Here is a 20,036-nt window from a genome sequence, read left to right as displayed (position 1 = left end):
GCCCAAATTAGTGCAAGAACAAATGAAGGCCTCCTGTTTTCCTCTTTAAAGGCATCTTCTGTTCTCTTCTTTCTTTTCTCTCCAATCTGTGTTCATCATCACCAACAGAAACTGTAAGAATTGACTGGGCCCTGAGAACAGATCAAACCAACCATGTAGTTGGATCAAATTGGGCTAGAATTTTAAAGCCCATTTAAAACTTAGGAAGCCCTTCGCTTGTCCTGTGGACAAACATTTAAAGTCAAAAATAATGTTCGTCATAAGACAAATGAGATCAATAACTCATTTTTAAGGTCATACTGGTAAATCACCTGTTGACTTATGGGGTTGAGGCCCACGAGGATAAACACTAAAATACTTATTGGAAAATTAATTAACGACAAAAAATAGAAAAATAATAGGAACCTATACTAAAGTCGATTGTATACTGATACTCCTACTCACTCCGTTGTTTATTTATGCACTTTTTTATAAAAAAGACTAAGCTCCCGTTTAGCCATAGATATCAGAGTAGATTTTCAAAATAAATAAATTGAAACATTATTTATTCATGAAGATTTCAAGTTTCAAAAATTAGTTCGAATTGGCTTTTGGATTTTGGGTGAAATTTCACTTCCTCACAAAACATTTCTTTTTTAAAAAAAAAAAAAAACAAGCAAAATGCATGTCCAAATATAACTTCAAATTTCAGAACTTATTTTTCACAAACTTCAAAATCTCAATTAGTTTTTTCAAGTTTTAATTAAATATATGATCAAACACTAGCTAAAATCCACTTATAAACATCATTTTGAAGTAAAGTAAAGAAGCTAGAAAATATAAGTGTGCGCTACAGCCTACATACTTTGGAGAGGAAAGTTTGAATAGACTATATGATAGTACTTGTGTAATTTGTTTGGTCTTTTGGTTTGATTATAGTGTCCTACACTACACTATTTCAGACAAGTGCAAAGCACCAGGCCAAAAGTTGAGGCTATGACTTATGGTTACTTGATTCATGGGTCATTAATTTATTCTGTTGTGACAAATAGTAGCTGCCATAACGAATACATCTCAAACCAACACACCAAAATAAATGCAAGCTTCAAAACCAAGGTTTACAATTTGGTCGTGGAAATTTCAAAAACTACTATATAGTTTCAATATTTATCATTAGTAGCAAATCTTCATTGCCAGGTAATTAATCCTATTTATAAGAGTGGAATATGCTAGTGTGAGTTCCATTCTTCTTGTAACTTTTTTCCTTTCCCCCATTAAGGCAGTGATTTTTTTTTATAATAACAATAACAATAAAAAATGTGGTTGATGGAGTTAGGCATAGGAAATAATTATTTACACCCGATATCTATATCAAATTAGTATGTGAAATTTGATTAGTCAAAATGTTTAGAAAAATAAGCTCCTTAAATTATTTTTTTAGGAAATATGACTTTCTTCGTGAAAATTGTTAAAATAAGTTTCATAAATGATATTTTATGATGGTGTCTTGACTCACCCACCCACCACGACCCCTACCCCCACTGTTAGCACCCCCGCACCAAGCACTCCTGACCCTCGACCCCCCACCCCTCACCCCCCTCCAACCCTCTCCCACACCACCTTTGTCTTCATAGTATTTGATTAAATTATATACATCTATTCTTAAAATAATTTTATTTTTATTTGAACTTATCAAACACCAAAAAAAGGCAAGTAAATCACTAATTTTTCTTCATACTAAATACCCCCTGAGTGTGTGGATGAACCTTCCTGAGATGACGCCCCACCAAGAGACATCCATCCATATCAAAATAAATTATTTACATTATATTGAGAAATCATTTAATATATATTCATGTATTATGTAGAGAATGAAAGGAACATTTGAAATTAGGTTGAGACATTTAAAAAAAACATATATGTAGACAAAGGTGCACATAGTTTAGGAACATGATTATCCATGGACCTAATAACCTTACATTTGAGTATGGAGGATAGCCATTATTATTTGTTTTGGGTGATAAAAAGTTGTTCTAGAAAAGCATGGGCCTCAGCATTCCCTAGCCCCAACCATAGATGCGTGGGTCATAGTTTCCCTAGTTTCTATATGTTATCCTTGTTTTTCTAGATTTACACGAATTTGATGTCTAATCTCCTTATATATATTGGACAAGAATAATAAAATCCTTGCACAAGATGGATCATCTAATGTTTGCGTACAATCTATTTTTCTCAGACTTCGCTTGTGAAATTATATTGGGTATATTATAAATCATCGATATTCTAAGATAGCAAATTACAAATGGCGTGACGCCATGTGGTAATTTCCCCAACGTTAATGTGGCTGTATTACAAAGCATCTACTCGTAAATTCATCAAAAGTTCATGTACATTACGTTTCATGAGTGGAAAAAAATAATTAATGTTTATGGACGTTTTACGATACTCTACGACATTATTATTCAATTTGGACCCTCAAAGTTACATCACTGTCACTAAGCTGGGCCATAACTCATCCTGGTTCGTCAATAAAAAAGAAGGAAGCAAACAAACCTGTTTATGACGCCATCTGGATTCGGGCATTTGGTGATGGTCTGTTTCTAATATATAGTAATTAGGAAAGATTAGGTTGCAGAAAATAATTCTGGGAAAAAGAGATTATGTGTTTGAAAATTAAATATTAGTGTTATATATTCTATATATAGTTTGATAACATTTTGGATAGATATAAACCAAAAGTTGCTAATTAGTATTACAAAACAGATAAGGATTGGTTTCAACAGAGCTTTAACAAATGAACTCGAATGGAACATAATGACCTTTACTATTTCATGAAGTATATTTATTTAAACTACAATGAAAGTGTGGAAATATTTTAAGCAATAAGTGAATAGGGGTGGAACTATTTTTGTTCGAGAAGGATCAATTCCATCGAAAAAAAAATTATATATACCGTATGAATAGGTTAAATTTTTTAATTATATACATATATTATGTTAATTCCCCTTGAAAGGTAGGGAAGACAAGTCCTTTTCTATGCTTACCTATACCAGAGAAGTAGAACAAAAACTAGTCTAGATCTTTTCTTGGTTCAAGAATTAGCTTAACACATGATAAGATCTATTTTTAGTAATTTGACAGTTGTTAGACACTAACAGAAAATAAAAAAGGAAAGGGGGTGTGGTTCATAACCTGGGGTTCCCGGTGAGGGGGAGTGGGTGGGCTGGGGGTAGTGATGTGACTGCTGAGGTTTTTTTACCTTTTCTATATAAGGGCAAGTGTGAGTTGTAGTCTTGTAGGCATTTACTATATTTTTGTAACATCTTAGTCTCCAAAGACCTAAAGATTGACCAAAATTTCAGATACAGAAACTAAAAATCTTTTCTTTTTGTGACTATATATGTGTGATTAATATTGCAGATAAGTGTGATAGCAATGAAGAAATGTGAGTTGTGCAGTTCAATAGCAAGAGTTTACTGTGAATCAGATCAAGCCAGTCTTTGTTGGGATTGTGATGCCAGAGTACACACAGCCAATTTCCTTGTGGCTAAGCATTCAAGAATCCTTCTCTGTAATTCTTGCCAATCACTTACCCCATGGACTGGCTCTGGCCCTAAGCTTGGTCCCACTGTTTCAGTTTGCCAGAAATGTTTTCACAGAAATAATAATAATAACAATGATGGGGAAAATCAAGATCAAGATCTTGATGATCATAATGATGATTCAGAAGAAGAAGATGATGACGAGGACGAAGACGAAGACGAAGATGATGGTGGAAGCAGTGACGGTGATAATCAAGTTGTTCCTTTGTCTTCTTCAACTACTGATCAGCCTCATCCTCCGTCAGTAACGTCAAGTTCTTCAAGTAGTGAAGATTCCACTAGCAGATTTCACAGGAGAAGTGTAATTGGATTTTCACCTAACAGAACAGAGCAAAATATTCAATCTCATTATTGTGTAAGTCTTTAATTCCTCTGTTTTAATTAACACATTCCAATATTGTCATGTAATACTAAATGTATGTTCTGTTTTCTTTTGCTTTTTCAGGGCATTACAAGACCTCAAGAGAAGGTAGAAAGGAGGTCATGGACATGGAGATAATTAAAGCAAGGGTTATTTTCAGATCAAAAGCTAACTCTGTTATCTGATCAATGTATGAATAAATCTTCAAGAGTTACCTTGTAAATGACATGTGAGTTAGCTTAATCTTTCTTGTTCCCATTCGCTTTTGAAATCAATATTCCTGGAGTTCTTATTTGGAATCTTTATAATGATTTTACTAGTTTTTTTTTTAATATATATATAACCTAATTTTCTAGATGTGATCTTTTTTATTTTCCATGTGAGAGTCTTTGTTTTAATTTTTGAATAGTTGAAAATATAAAAGCCAGATGCAGCAAATCAAGATTAGTGGAAAAGATGATTAGGACAACACAGCTCTCAATTATAGGTGATAATGATTGATAGGTCATGGTTTTACTCATGGCAAGCAAGAATGATATTTTGCACCAAACACAATAAAGAATGCACAACATGTTGCTCATTGCTACGAGCCTATCTAAGATAGATTACATTGAATCTAGTTCAGCGTAATCCAACAGATTAGTGTCTAGTTAGACAATATTATTATTCGAACAGACACTTCTTTTTGTTTTCGTTCAAGAAAGCACAACTCTAGATTCCAGTGGTCTTTTTTTTTTTTTGGTTAAATTTTAGTATTTTATTGATGAAATAATGAGTATAAACATCACCTCGGGCAAAGCTCATTGCCTACAGGCCCAATCGACTAGAAAAGAAATAAACAAACAACCAAAAAATAAAACATCTAACACTTTGAACCTCCATGTCCCCTCTATCCCTTTGCCGGAGTTACTCTCAAATAGGGACATTTTAGTTATCACTGTTAATGATTTTTCTTCCTGCTACTCCCAAACTGCTGAAATTTTGATAGTTGCACCCTCCTTTATCGATTGCAATATTTTTCAAGTAGTCTGCTAGTTGATTTCCTTCCCTTAGAATGTGCTGGAAAGTATGTTGTTTTTCTTGTAAGGCTGTTTTGATTTCTGTCACCATCTCTGTGATTATCCAGGGACATGACCATTTTTCTTCTAGAATCTTGTACAATAGCATAGAGTCTGTTTGAATGATTATATTATTGTGATGTTCCTGCCTTCTATGTTTACATGCTTTTAAAATCATCTCCGCCTCTGCTACAGTGTTAGTGGTGTTTTCAATAGTAGCTCCCTCTGCATACAGTAAATCTCCTTTTTCATTCCTCAAACAAAAGGCATAGGAGCTTATACCTATCTACTTCTTTTATAAACTGTTTTATGTAGAACTCTTTAGCTGTCTTTGCAATGTCTTCTTGATCCTCTAACCATTCTCCATCAGCATTTTGGATTTTGTTCACTCTAAGTCTGTTTCTTCTTCCTTTGACTATTGTATAGAACTTTGTGTTTCTCTCCCCGTCCTTGAACCATTCTATCCCTTCTTTCTGTTTTCAGAATTCATCCTCCCTAAAAAGTTATTTTTTAAGCTCCGCTTGAGTTTTGTGAAGCTTTTCCCTGTTAGCTTCTGATGGGTCTATCTCAAATTGAGTTTTTTGAACTTTAATGACTTCCTCCAAAGTGATTATCTCCTGAAATATATTCCCAAAAGTATCTTTACTCTATTTGGTCAAAGCTTTCTTTAATGTTTTTATCTTATTTCTTATGATGGAATAAGATAAAAGGATCTCCTTCAAAATTTATTTTCCAGTATTGTTTTACCACCTCCTTAAAAGAACTTTCTCTTAACCAAAAATTAAGAAATTTAAACGGTCTCACTCTTATCTCCTTAGTGGTTTTGAAGGTAATTAGAAGAGGTGTATGATCTAATCTGTTTCTCACTAAGTGCTCTACCTCCAGTACTGGGAAGAGATCTTGTAATTTGTCATTGCCCAACACCCTATCTAGCCTTTTAAAAATGTACTCTGCATCTATTCTACCATTCCACCAAGTGTATCTACCTTCTTTAAATTCTTTATCCTCCAGATTATACATATTAATACAATGATTGAAGTCCCTGACTTCCTTTTCGAAAATTGGTAGACCCCCTAGCTTCTCCTCTTCATTGCTTATTACATTGAAATCTCCCCCTATCAACCAAAGGGCATTGATACTATCTGACAACTCCTTTATGGATTTTCATAGCCTTTATATTTCACCTTGCGTACATTTAACATATACAATTGATACCACCACTTCTGTGCCCAACCCTTGATTCTGAAGTTTGAGTGTTAGAATCTGCTCTTCATCTCCTTCTATAGAGTATTCCAGTGCTTCATCAATGCCCAAATTTTGCCATTTACATTTGCCATTGCATATTTCATCCCTAACTTCTTTTTGAAAACCTCTATTTCTTGCTTCTCCTCAAATGGTTCTGAAAGACCCACAAAGTAAAATTGGTTTCTTTTATGAAGATTAATAAGCCTAGTAAATGTCTTTTGAGTGTTTACTGATCTAATATTCTAAATTAAAGCTCTCATTGATATTTAGTATTTTTGATAATCGTCCTCTTAGACCTTGAAGAAACTTGTGCCGCATTGAAATCTCCTCTCCCTTGCTTCTTTGGCTTGGTATGTGATCATTTTAGCCTGCTTATCTGTTTAGGGGATAAATCCCCTTCTATAGCTACCTTCTCTATATTTTGTGTCATATCTTTCTTTTCATTATTCAACCCTATTGATTCAATACGTCCCTCCTAATTATCCTTCAGGGTTGCTAGGGGCATTTATAAATCACCATGGTTACAGTCTTTTTCTCTTCTTTATTATTTTATCCCTCTTTTACATCTTGTTCTTCTTTGTTTTGCTTTGCATCAACTTTCCCTTCCTCTTGTTCCTCTGCAATTGTCTCCTTGTTATTTTAGTTTTCTGGTTGTGTCTCAGTTTGCCTTGTATCTGATTTACCTTCCTGTTGTTCCTTTACAATTATCAATTGTTTCCCCTCTTCTTGTCTCCTAAAATTTCTTGTCACTCATTCTTTCGTGCTTTCGTCAAACTTATTTGTATTATCAGTTTCGTCATGTTGTTCTTCCTATTCTCCCAATGCAGTAAAAAAATTATCATCTTGTACGTTCTTTCTCCTTTTTATATGCTCATAATTATCCTTCTTATATCTGTTCCTCCTTCGAACCATCCACTCTTGTTTGTTGTGTTTTGGCCCTATAATCTTTCCACTCGTCAACGTTCTTCTTTCTTCCTTTTTCGCTCCTTGCTTATTTTTTAGTTCTTTGTCCTCCTGATTCTGCCCTTCTTCAATCCTTGAATCATACAATTCTGGATGGATTGTCCAGCAACTATCTTCGTCATGTCCTTGTAAGCAACATTCCTTACAATATTTGGGCATGTAGTCATATTGCACTTTGATTCATTAAAACTTTATAACCCCTGTCACATCATCTTCTTCCGTTATTCTAACTCTTTGTCGCAACTTCGCAATCAGATCTACCTCTATTTTGACTTTAGCACAACTAGGTCTCGTCTGATTCTTTGTTGTCATGTCTACCATTAGTGGCTTACCTATTGTTGCAGCTATAGAGAAAATTTCCTTCATCGCAAAAAAGTTAGGTGGAAGATCTGGAAAGGATATCCATGCTACTCCTATGGTTGTTTTAATATTTGGTTCAAACCAAGGGTCCCATTTTAGGTTCTCATCTGCCAATAATTCTTTCTCGCTTTCACATAGAAGTCTGATGTTGAAAGCAGATGCACATAGTCTTCCAAACTTGTGAGTCTGATTAAGATATGTCTTGTGTCCAAAACATCAACTGTTCTCTCACTTTTAATTCCACATTGACTCGATATTATTTGTCTCAACTCCATTATATCAGGTTTACCATATGAGATTTGCCAATAATGGCAAATTGTAGGTTTTCCTGAATGATAAGAGATCTAACTTCCGGTGCTTTCCAAGTGATATTCGGTCATTACTACAGGCTTGGGGGAACACTAATTCGTTGTGTGGTAGTCAATTTTAATTTAAGAATATTGACAAACTGGGCATTATTTGATTCTTTAGGTTTAGTATTTTGTGGATCTGGATTGCTTTTCAGAGGTAAGGGTGGAAACTCCTCCGGCGGGGTAGTCCCACCAGCGATGGCTGCGGCCATGACGACCTAATCAGCAAGGTTAAATAGCTTACAACTCCTCAAGCCAAAACCCAGTAAACACATAGGACAAAGAAATTTTACAGGATAACAGATATCATGAAAGTAGCAGCAAAGAAAATATACCAAAATATGCAACCTTAATCTTGTAGTGGTATGACGAGCTCTGCCGACGCAACTTTCTCTGTGTCACATTGGGAACCTATATGCCACCAGATCTGACGAAGGTGGTTGACCTTGATCTCCTATCAGCAAGCTTGAGTCTCCGTTCGTCGGCTCCGGCAAGCTGCTATTATGAAGCTCGATTGGGATCAACCTTTTACAAAAGAAGAACTCCAAGAAATCGATGTTGCATTTCAATCAGCTACTAAGAAACGATTCCGAAGATGTAGCCGCCGCCGTCGACGAATCAAATCGCTGGAGATTGCCGGAATCGAACAACAGTGAGAGAAGGTTGGATCTTCTTTCTAGATTTTAGATCTGTGAAGCACTAATGGACAAAATTCAATAACTTTGATTCAAATTTGATATGCATACTAAAAATTTATTTAATATGTATAAATAAGTTATTCAATACACATTAAGCAAAAATAATTGTGCTACCAAACTCATAAACTAAGAGCTTGTTTGAACATGCATATTTTCTAATTATTTTTTGTTCAAGTATTCCAGTGGTCCATAACTATATCAAGATACTTATTATTATTTTTCACCTAGTTATCCATGGCCACGAAAACAAGCTGTTTACCAATTAAAGAAAGTTCTTGACAACTTGTGTTTTTAGTGGCACGATATTAAGTAAAGGAGATAAAAGTCTATTCTGTAAGTACCAGTTGCATAGACTTTTATAGCTAACCAAATAATGTCAAAGAGGACCTAAATTTAATGACCAATACTAACTATCAGCAAACACTACCGACTTTATTTTGAATTATTGTATGATCTTCTTGCCTTGATTTGTGACTCACAAGTTTTCTTTGTCACTATTTCTATCTTGACAATTAATATGGTCCAATTTCAAACCAACCGGTCCACATATTGACTCAATTAGACACATTGAATTGGACCAAAAAATATATATTTAACAACCTCTCCTCCACCCACCCAAGGGGAAACCAACAACGTGTGCAGGGTCCTAAAATTCCAAAAATATACTACTCCTACCAAGTTTCTGTAGTAATAGAAGTGGGACCATATGGATAAAATTGTGGATGCCACTGGAATTTGGCCTCTTCTACTTTTGATTGCCTCCATGGTTATCAATTGACCTTTTGGACTCAAATGTCACAACTTGAGTAGAATTGTGCATGAACCTGAAACACTTGTCCTTATCATTGAAAGCTTTGCTCTTTAAGTGATGCTTTGCATACTCAAGTTTTCAACATGACACGCCTTAAAGAGGAATAATATAGAAATGGATTATTCACTATTTGCTCGAACTATTAAATGGTTTGGTTTTTCCCTTCGGGATATATATATATTAAGTATTGATTTTGTTGAAGTGCACATTAATCTTATCTTCTAAAAACTAAGCTCTTGAGAAAAGACACTTCATTTAGTTAACTACAGGTTAAGGTGTTCAAGCATGTACATAAATAGATATTTTTGTGAATGAATTGTGGTGGGATCACTTGGTGCCAAGATCTCATCTGAAAGTATAAGATTTATTATTTTTCATGCTAGTTATAAAGTCTTGAATCTTGCATGCACCTTCACCATTCTATAATGTAGCCGGATTATTCTCTCATCAATATAGGCAATGTGAATAAATTAGATAAGTGGGGTTGCTCCGATCATAAGCATCCTCCCCTTCGACTTTAAGAATGTGGGTTCGAGTCACCAAGAGAGCAAAAAGATGGAAGATCCAGATTTTTTTAAAAAAATACTCACGGAATAATTTAGTTTATCTTATTTTACTTGAACTTGAAATTTAATCCCATGATCTTCGTAAGGTATACAATCAAAGTTAAAAGCTGGATTAAATACAAGTGACATTACATGTGCTGATTATTAAGGTTTGATTAGATTATGTCCGGGTGGAAGATTTAGTGATAAGCTGACAGATAACTATATTTTATTAAGGTTAAAGAGCATATAATCAAGGATCATGGGATTGTAATCTTTTTATTAGCATGCGAAGGACCTTAATCATGACGCTTTTTATTAATCTATGCCATTAAAAATAATGTGAGCAGTTGAAGCAGAGTATAAAAGCAGAGTAATACACAGACCCTATTAACACAATTAACTGCAATTTGCGATCAAATTAACGACGACATCGCCACGTGCCCTGTAAATACTAGTGGTAATTTAATTGCAATTTGTCAAATTGTCTAATGTTTATATTAATATAGTATTTAGATTTCACACATGTACTTATCGTACTTATAGTGTAAAGAACTTATATAGGGCATGTATATTAAATGATGCATCACTTACCCTATTTTTTTAGTAATTAATTCACACGTATCATCAACACTATTAGATATCACTTGTCATTTTCTGTGGGGTAACTTGATAGTACCAAAAAAAAAACAATTTATAAGTTTAACAAATGCTTATGCAATATATTTGGGAAGTAGTTAACGTTCAAGATAATTAAGGAATCTAGAAATAAAGAGGTAACTTTAATTTGTGTGGTCGCCACACATTGCGTGGACAAGAAAATTGCAGTACTGTTTTTTTGAGATATGTGTGGATATGGTGTCGTTATTTTCAAAATGGTATCCACCATAACCTTGTGATAAAATGGTTTTTTATCTTTGTCCTTCATCTATTGCTTTTGGTAGGGTCTTTAGATTGAAAATATCTATGGATTCTGTTTCACCTGAGAGATCTGATTTGTGTGTTTCACAACCATAAAGCCAATGATTCCTCAAAAAAAATAAAATTGCTTTGGTTCCTTGAATCATAGCCACACAATTAAGCCCACATACACCTCGTTGTGATTTTTTTTCCACAAAATAAGCTCTAACTCCAAAAAAAATAATTCTTGACAAGGTGAAGATGGTTTAAAATTATATAAGGCGATGATAAAAATTCATAACCTAATTAATTACCTTCCTTCACACGTTCAGAGCCAGTTGTGGTCATCTAAAGCGTATGGATGTATAATATTGCAGTGCGCTTATTAAAATTGGATAAATGAATGAGTTTGGCAGCTCTAATATACTTGATGTTTAAAAATAGACCTTTGAATATCTAACTTATTCAAACTGGAAACATACAATAATATATATTTTTTTCTCTATATCCATTATTTTGTATTTACAGGCAAATAGTAAGGTTGGGTTTAAATGAAGATAAACTAATTGAATGGACTCCACCCAATAGTATTTTCCCACATTACATATGTATGTAATAAAGAAAGCAGATTCTTGTTCAAGTTCAAGTATGCCTAAACAAAAGTATACTTAGTCAAAATCATGTCTATTTATCTACAATTACTAGATTCTTCATCTAAAATTACAGGCCTTTCATTTTTTTTCAACCTAACAATGATGATATGCACAGGAGATTGTTGGGCTATGACCCATGTTCTATCCAAAGGCCAACGGTCTAATTTTATTTGTAAAAGGATTGAAATAATTTTTCTAATTTGGTTTCCAATTTTATTTGAAAAATGATTGGAATTATAATTCTATTTGAAATTGGTTTTGGCTTTAGGAAAAAGTACTACTCTATAAATAGGATGATTTGAGAAAATTATGCAATTGCTCATTGGTAGTATCCTTGAGAGACATTAGGCACATAAGAGAGGTTTTTGAAAGAGCTTTCAACAAGAGAGAAGCGAGAAGAATAGGGTGTTTTCCGTAGCAGTTTTGCCTATTCGATCAGAAACTTTCAAATTGTGTTTGATGATTCATTAACCGTTGGATCGGGCTGAAATTTTTACTTAGTATTCCTAACATCTTAATGTTTGATTTGAACGGTAAAGATTGGATTTGAAGGTCAGCAACATCCAAGTTTAGGTTTCGAACAATAGCTCTGTTTTGGGTGGTTTTCTTCCTATTACTTTTGTTGGTATAACTATTGTTTTTCCTTACTTGGCAATTGTTGTGTAGACATTTAGAAGAATATTTGTAACCCTCTTATTGTTATAGTGGAGCAACTCGGATTTCGAAAATCCCGTGGTGTTACCTTCGATTTGAGGGGGTTTTCCACGTTAAATTTGATGTTATTTATTTTCTCTGTTTTTGAATTTGCGTCCTTCCTTCATAACAAGTGGTATCAAAGCTTTGGTTGCCTATCAAGAATTTTTTGATGAAGGGTAATATGAGCAAGATGGTGTGTTTAAATGGTAGTAACTACAATATATGGAAGAGCAAGATGAAAGATTTACTGTTCGTGTAAAAGATGCATCTTCCCATTTTTGCTGCTCATAAACCCAAGAATGTGACAGATAAAAATTAGAATTTTGAGCACCAACAGATATGTGGATTATAAGGAAATGGGTTGAAGATAATATTCGCAACCATATTGTGAATGAGACACATGCTAGAACATTGTGGAAAAGTTGAAGACGATTTACGCTTCAAAAACTGGCAATAACAAGTTATTTTTTCTAAAGCAATTGATGACCTTTAAATACAAGAAGGGCAGTCATATTCTTAATCACATAAATGATTTTCAAGGTGTTCTTGATCAGTTGTCAAGAATGAGTGTCAATTTTGATGATGAAATATAAGGACTTTGGCTTCTTAATACTCTACCAGATTCTTGGAAAACTCTTTTTGAGTTTCTTTAACAAATTCTGTTTCCGGTGGTAAGGTTACTACGGAATATGCAAAAAGTGGTGTGTTAAATGAAGAAGTCAGAAGAAGATCTCAAGGCACATCCTCATATTCAGACATTCTCTTTACAGAAGATCGAGAAAGAGGTAAAACAAGAGGTTCGAGAAATAGAGGTAAAAGTAGAAGTAAGTCAAGATCCAAGTATCAAAATATTTTATGTCATCATTGTGGAAAGAAAGGATTTATTAAAAATTTTTGCAATAAGTTAAAACAAGACCTTAGAGAAGGAAATAAATAAGAAAATAATGGAGACAATGTTATTGTTGTTGTCTGAGATGACCTTCTCTTTGCTTGTGATAAAAACATCATCAATTTTATATCTCAAGATACAAATTGGATAGTAAATTGTGGAGCTACATCGCATGTCAAATCGAGGAAAGACTTATTTTCATCTTATACTCCTGTTAATTCCAGCGTGTTAAAGATGGGTAATGCTGGTGAGGTTAAGGTGCTTGGTGTTGGCACAGTTTGTTTGAAGACCAATCTAGGTACAACGTTAATCTTTCAGAATGTCAAGCACGCTAGATATTCCTTTGAATTTGGTCTCAATAGGATAACTAGATGATGATGGCTACCATAATAACTTGTTCAATGGCCAATGAAAGCTCACCAAAGGCTCATTGATTGTATCTCGAGAAAGAAAGAATTCAAATTTATACATGACACAAGGATCAATTCTCGGGGACTCTATAAATTTGATAGAAAGTGAGACTTTGTCAGAATTATGGCATAAAAGATTCAGTCATATGAGCGAGAGGGGGATCACATGTTTGGATAAGAAGAATTTGCTTGCTGGTGTGAAACAAGAAAAGGTGAAAAGATATGTTCATTGCTTAGCTGGGAAACAAAAAAGAGTTTATTTTCACAGTCATCCTCCTTCAAGAACGTCTGAACTACTAGAGCTAGTACACTCTGACTTGTGTGGTCCTTTTAAAGTAAAATCAAAAGGTGGTACACTTTACTTTGCAATTTTCATTGATGATCATTCTCGCAAGTTGTGGGTATATCCTTTAAAATCCAAAGATGAAGTACTTGATGTGTTTAAGGAGTTTCAAGCCTTATCTGAGAGACAAATGGAAAAAAAACTAAAATGTATTTGCACTGACAATGGTGATGAGTATATTGGTCCCTGTGATAACTACTGTAAAGTGCAAGAAATTCGTCATCAGAAGACTCCTCTCAAGACGCCTCAATTGAATGGCTTGGCAGAAAGGATGAATAGAACTCTTGTTGAGATAGTTAGATGTGTGCTTTCAGAGGCTAAACTTCCCAAAAAAATTGGGCAGAAGCACTTAACACTGTTGCTTATGTTATTAATTTATCTCCCAATATTGCTTTGGATAGTGATGTTTCAAATAGAGTTTGGTTTGCAAAGGATATCTCTTATATCACTTGAAAGTCTTCGGCTGTAAAGCTTGTGTGCATGTTCCAAAATATGAGAGATCAAAACTGGACGATAAAACTAAGCAGTGAATCTTCATTGGTTATGGTCAAGATGGGTTTGGATATCACTTTTATGATCCAATTGATAAGAAGCTTATCAGAAGTCGTGATGTTGTATTCTTTGAAGACCAAACAATTGAAGATATTAACAAGGCTGAGAAAATAGATTCTCAGATTAATGAGAGTTTGGTTGAAGTTGCTCCAGTTTCTAGTACTAACACATCTTTTGCACATGAAGGAATCCAAGATACTAATGTCGATGGGGATCAAGATCAGAATGATCATCAGAGTGTAGAACTTGAAGATGCTCCTAGTAATGATGTTATGGTTGATCATCCACCAACTCATATTCAAATGAGTACTCCAGATGCTCCAGAAACCTCTTGTAGAAGATCTACTAGGGAGAAGTTAAAGTCAACACGTTATTCTCCTAATGAGTATATACTTTTGACTGATATGGGAGAACCTGAATTTTATGATGAAGTCATGCTAGATACTCATAGAGATAAGTGGATAAAAGCCATGAAAGATGAGAAGAAGTCACTTCATGAGAATGACACATATGAGTTAGTGGAGTTACCGAAAGGTAAGCAAGCTTTGACAAATAAATGGATCTTCAGAGTAAAGTAAGAGCAACATACATATGCACCTAGATATAAATCGAGGTTAGTTGTCAAAGGTTTTGGCCAGAGAAAGAGAGTTGACTTTGATGAAATTTTCTCTCCTGTTGTGAAAATGCCTTCTATTCGTATGGTTTTAGGCTTAGCTGCAAGTCTAGATTTAGAAGTTAAGCAGATGGATGTCAAGACTAGTTTTCTTCATGGTGATTTAGAAGAAAAAATTTACATGGAGCAGCCTGAAGGTTTCGTGATTAAAGGGAAAGAAAACTATGTCTGCAAATTGAGAAAGAGCTTGTACGGCTTGAAACAAGCTCCAAGATAGTGGTACTTAAATTTTGAATCTGTCATCGAAAACCAAGGATACAAGAAAACTTCTTTAGATCATTGTGTATTTTTTAAGAAGTTCTCTGATAATGATTTTATTATCTTACTACTTTGTGTGGATGATATGCTAATTGTTGGCAGAAATAAATCTAGAATTGTATTTCTTAAGAAAGAGTTGAGCAAATCATTTGCAATGAAGGACTTGGGGCCAGAAAAAGAAAATTTTAAGCACACAAATTCATAAAGATAGAAAGAAGAAGGAGTTATCATTATCCCAAAAGTAATACATTGAGAAGGTACTCGAAAGATTCAATATGACAGAAGCAAAAATGGTTAGTACTCCTCTTGCTAAACACTTTAAGTTGAGTACGATCCAGAGTCCATCTACTAATGAAGAGAAGAAGGAGATGTCATGTATTCCATACTCTTCTACAATTGGTAGTTTGATGTATGCTATGATTTGCACTAGACCAAATATTGCTCATGTTGTTGGTACTGTTAGCAGATTTCTTTCTAATCCTGAAAAGGAACACTAGAATGCAGTGAAATGGATAGTAAGATATTTGAAGGGCACTCCAGATATGGAGTTGTGCTTTGGTAGTGGCAAGCCTGAACTTGTATGCTACACAAACTCTGATTTGGAAGGCAATCTTAACAATTCAAAATTTACTTTTGGTTATTTGATCATTTTTGCGGGGGGAGCTATTTCCTGGCAATCTAAACTACAGAAGTGTATGGCTTTATCTACCACAGAAGCCGAATATATTGCTATCACTGAAGGTACCAAAGAATTACTTTGGATGAAGGAATTTATGAAAAATCTTGACTTTAAGCAGTCAAGGTTTGTCTTATTCTGTGATAATCAGAGTACTATTTATCTCACCAAGCACTCCACCTTTTATTCTAAGTCCAAACATTTAGTAGAAAGTATCATTGAATTAGAATGACCGTGGAAGAGAAATTATTTGAGGTTAAGAAGATACACACTGATGACAATCCTTCAAATATGTTTACAAAAGTGGTGATCGCAGAAAAACAAGAGTTTTGTAGAACAGCGACAGGCATGAATCATGTTAAGAGTTCCTCCACTTGAAGTCCATTTAGCCCCTTGGCTGGAGGGGGAGTTTGTTGGGCTATGGCACATGTTCTATCCAAAGGTTCATGGCCTAATCCTATTTGTAAAATAATTGGAATAATTCTCCTAATTTGGAAAAGAATTGGAATTATAATCCTATTTGGAGTTGGTTTTGGGCTTAGAAAAAAGTATCATTCCATAAATAGGATGATTTGAAAGAATTATGCAATTGCTCATTGATAGTGTCTTTGAGACATTAGGCACATAAGAGAGGTTTTTGAGAGAGCTTTCAACAAGAGAAAAGAGAGAAGAATAGAGTGTTTTCCGTAGCAGTTTTGCCTCTCCGACTAGAAACCTTCAAGGTGCGTTTACCAAGTCATTAACCGTTGGATCGGGCTGAAGTTTTTACTGAGTATTTCTAACATCTTAGTATTTGATTTGAACGGTGAAGATCGAATTTGAAGGTCAGCAACATCTTAGTGTTTGTTGGTATAACTTCTCCTTGTTTGACAATTGTTGTGTAGCCATTTAGGAGAATATCTGTAAACCTTTTATTGTTATAGTGGAGCAATTCGGATTTCGAAGATCCCGTGGTTGTTACTTTTGATTTGAAGGGTTTTTCCACGTTAAATTTGGTATTATTTATTTTCTCTGTTTTCGGGTTTGCGTCCTTCCGTCGTAACAGAGATAAACCTACTTTTATACGCACTAAAGTTTAATTTAATTAGTAGTCTTATTTTTTAAACAACTTGATTAAGATTTTATACACACTTAACTTTCAAGTCAAATCATACTCCTATAAAAGCAAAACCAAATCACTTGTAGGATTCATCATATTAATTTTACGGAACTCGGCGTAATTTTGGGACCAATTACGAGTCATTGATTAGTACACTATCGTGATGTTCTGCGATTTGATTTGTGCCTATTTAAGTCTAATGTGGACGACAAGTTTCATTAAAAAAAATGAAAAGCAAAATAGAAAGAGATTTACTTATGGAAAACACAATCCTCGGAAAATGACTTGTGTGATACCAAACACGCCCATATATACATGGTTTAAGCTAAAAAGTATACTGAATTATGCCTAAGTGTATATCTACGTAACTTCTATTAAGGCTCAGCTTAATATTATACTAGGTTTTGTCCAACTGGAGTGTAATTGTCTTCATGTATATGAAGTCTCTCTAATATTCTAAAGACGTGTTGCGTGTAAAATATCTTCGTAGCCATTTTTTTCCGACCAACCTTGAAAAATGGCCTTTTCCTAATTAAGTATGAAAAAAAAAAGTTGCCAACTTCCTTTCTCCGCAGCACTCGAACTTCTGAGCTGTAATTTGATGTGTTGATACTTCTAAAACATATACAATATCCAAATTGATATTTTCTTTGCTAATCTTGTTCATAATCACGAGCAGGGCCATTTAGATAATAAGGCCACTAAACTAATGGTTTATGGTCTCAATTTTTTTGAGACATTCAATTTTATATATATATATTGTTAAAAAAGTATCATGTACTATTAAATTTGTGAAAAAAATTTTGGTAAAATATATAATAATTTTTATCTTATCAATTTATCGCTATAAAAACTTATCAAATTATTTTTTATCTTATTTAATATGGGGATCGTTGTTATAATTGAGAAATAAAATAATTTTTAAGTAATTGTACTATCATTTTTTAAGTGGCTACCTATTTTGTTGTTTTGATTTATATTCTGATTACTTATTATTCTTATATTTCCCTTTGTTTTTTGTTCTTTTTTCTTTTCACCCCTTCTTATGATCTCTCATCTTTTTTGCTCCCTTGGTGACTTGAACTCAGAACTTTATGGTTGAAATTGAGAAGTGCTTACTATACTAGCAATTCTCTTATTATTGAATATTCTGAAGTCTCCCAAATGTTTAAACTTTTTGCATTACGCAAAATCTATTGTTGTCTACTTTCAAAAAGATCAAATATGTTTTTTGATGTATTCTTCAAATTTCAAGCGTTGCAACAAGTTATCATTATATGAAAGCAACATAACACTATTTCGATATCATCATATCAACTTATCAGATTGAGTGCAAAACTTTTTTTTGATATCGCTATGTCAATTTATCAATATCTTGAGCCAATTTTTATTATTCTAATTTTATATTATATTTTTCATTTAAAATTTGCATTGTTTACACTTTCACTTGTAGAATTACATTAGGTGTATTATTGTTGATACTGTCATTCAGTTTATGAAAAAAAGTAAATTAAATTAAGGTCTTCTGATAAAATTTGACTTCAAACTCCAAGTTGAAACGATCCTGAACATGAGAAAGTCTTGCAATTTTGACAAATTTCTTGTTCATAATTTGATGTCTCCATCATTTTGGTGGGAATTAGTTCCTCAATCACTTCTTTCTTCCTTTGAAAATGACACTTTTGCAAAGCATTAGCACTTGGCAATATTCTGGTCTAAAATATAACGAGTTGGATGAATTTGTGAGTTTAACTGAATATATTATTTTAATTAGAATAGCATACATTTAACTTATCTTACATGGTGGACCTCAAAATTCTCTATTTCGCATCAATTAAAGATGCGCTTACCTTCCTCAGCTTGTGCACTTCCCAATTTTAACTGAAATTCTTTACATAAACCATGTACGTACTATTAATGCTAATGTGACGAAAGGAATACTTTATTTCTCAAACACCACTTAATAACCACATAGTAATTACAAACTTCACTCATATACGTGATCCCAAATTATGAACACAATGTCATCGTCACGCTCACGCTCCCAATTCTGCTGCGGGATGTAACTAATAGGCGTTTGAATATATGATGTGAAATAAAGATTTTAAATTAGTGTTTCCATATGTAATTTGGGATCACAAATTTTGCAATTCAAAAATCCTGATTTCAATCATTTTTTTTTAAATGTAAAACTTGATTCATAAGTTTATATTTTGTAAAAAAAAAAGTATTAATATTTTTAAATTTTGCAAAAAAAAAAAGAAGGCTCATGCTCGACGAGAAGAAATTGATCGTACCATGTGGAAGAATTATAATAAAGAATAGTTAGTTACAACTATTGCTAACTAATAAATCTTTATAAAGTTATGTGTATTTGAAAATTTATAATTACAAACATTTGTTTATAAGCGGAACATGAAGATATGATTTGCTCAGTTGGTAATTAAGATTGTATAAAAAATGAGAATTTTTTATAGTTTTCGCAGTTTATGGTAAAAAAATAAAATCTAAGCCTTTATTGAACCGTTGAACCAATAACACAATTACCAATAAATCATTAACATTTTTGAAATTTAAATCATTGTATTTGGTTCAATTTTGAATAGCCCTAGTTACATACGGTTGAAGTTATCCCAAAACGGATAAGCTTATCCAAAAAAAAATAAGGGAAAACTACACAAATTTGACCCATTGAGCAAAGTATTTACCAAATTGACCCAACCCAAACTATTTACCCTGATTGGATCCACAACCCAAACTATTTACCCGACTACCCCCTTATTCTATTCACCGAATCACTGCCTTTTCATCTTTGATACCATCGGAGTATATATATACATTCTGATGGTATTTATATACTTTGATGATATCAAACAGTATTTGAACAATTTTTTTACTAAATTACTATATGTTAT

At 33.5% G+C, this 20,036-nt stretch overlaps 1 protein-coding gene across 1 annotated transcript; it reads left to right on the top strand.

Annotated features, from left to right (window-relative positions):
• Positions 1-3,279: 3,279 nt before the first annotated feature.
• LOC129873287 (zinc finger protein CONSTANS-LIKE 2-like) lies at positions 3,280-4,246 on the top strand. The gene is made up of 2 exons (XM_055948352.1): positions 3,280-3,936; positions 4,027-4,246. Exons 1-2 carry the CDS (start codon positions 3,415-3,417, stop codon positions 4,078-4,080), a joined length of 576 nt encoding a protein of 191 aa, XP_055804327.1. The 5' UTR covers positions 3,280-3,414; the 3' UTR covers positions 4,081-4,246.
• The last annotated feature ends 15,790 nt before the right edge of the window (positions 4,247-20,036 follow it).

Source organism: Solanum dulcamara, chromosome 11 (genome assembly GCF_947179165.1).
Source record: "Solanum dulcamara chromosome 11, daSolDulc1.2, whole genome shotgun sequence".
Taxonomy (NCBI): Eukaryota; Viridiplantae; Streptophyta; class Magnoliopsida; order Solanales; family Solanaceae; genus Solanum; species Solanum dulcamara.
Note: the sequence above shows the minus strand (reverse complement) of the source record. Positions and strands in the feature narration are given on the sequence as shown.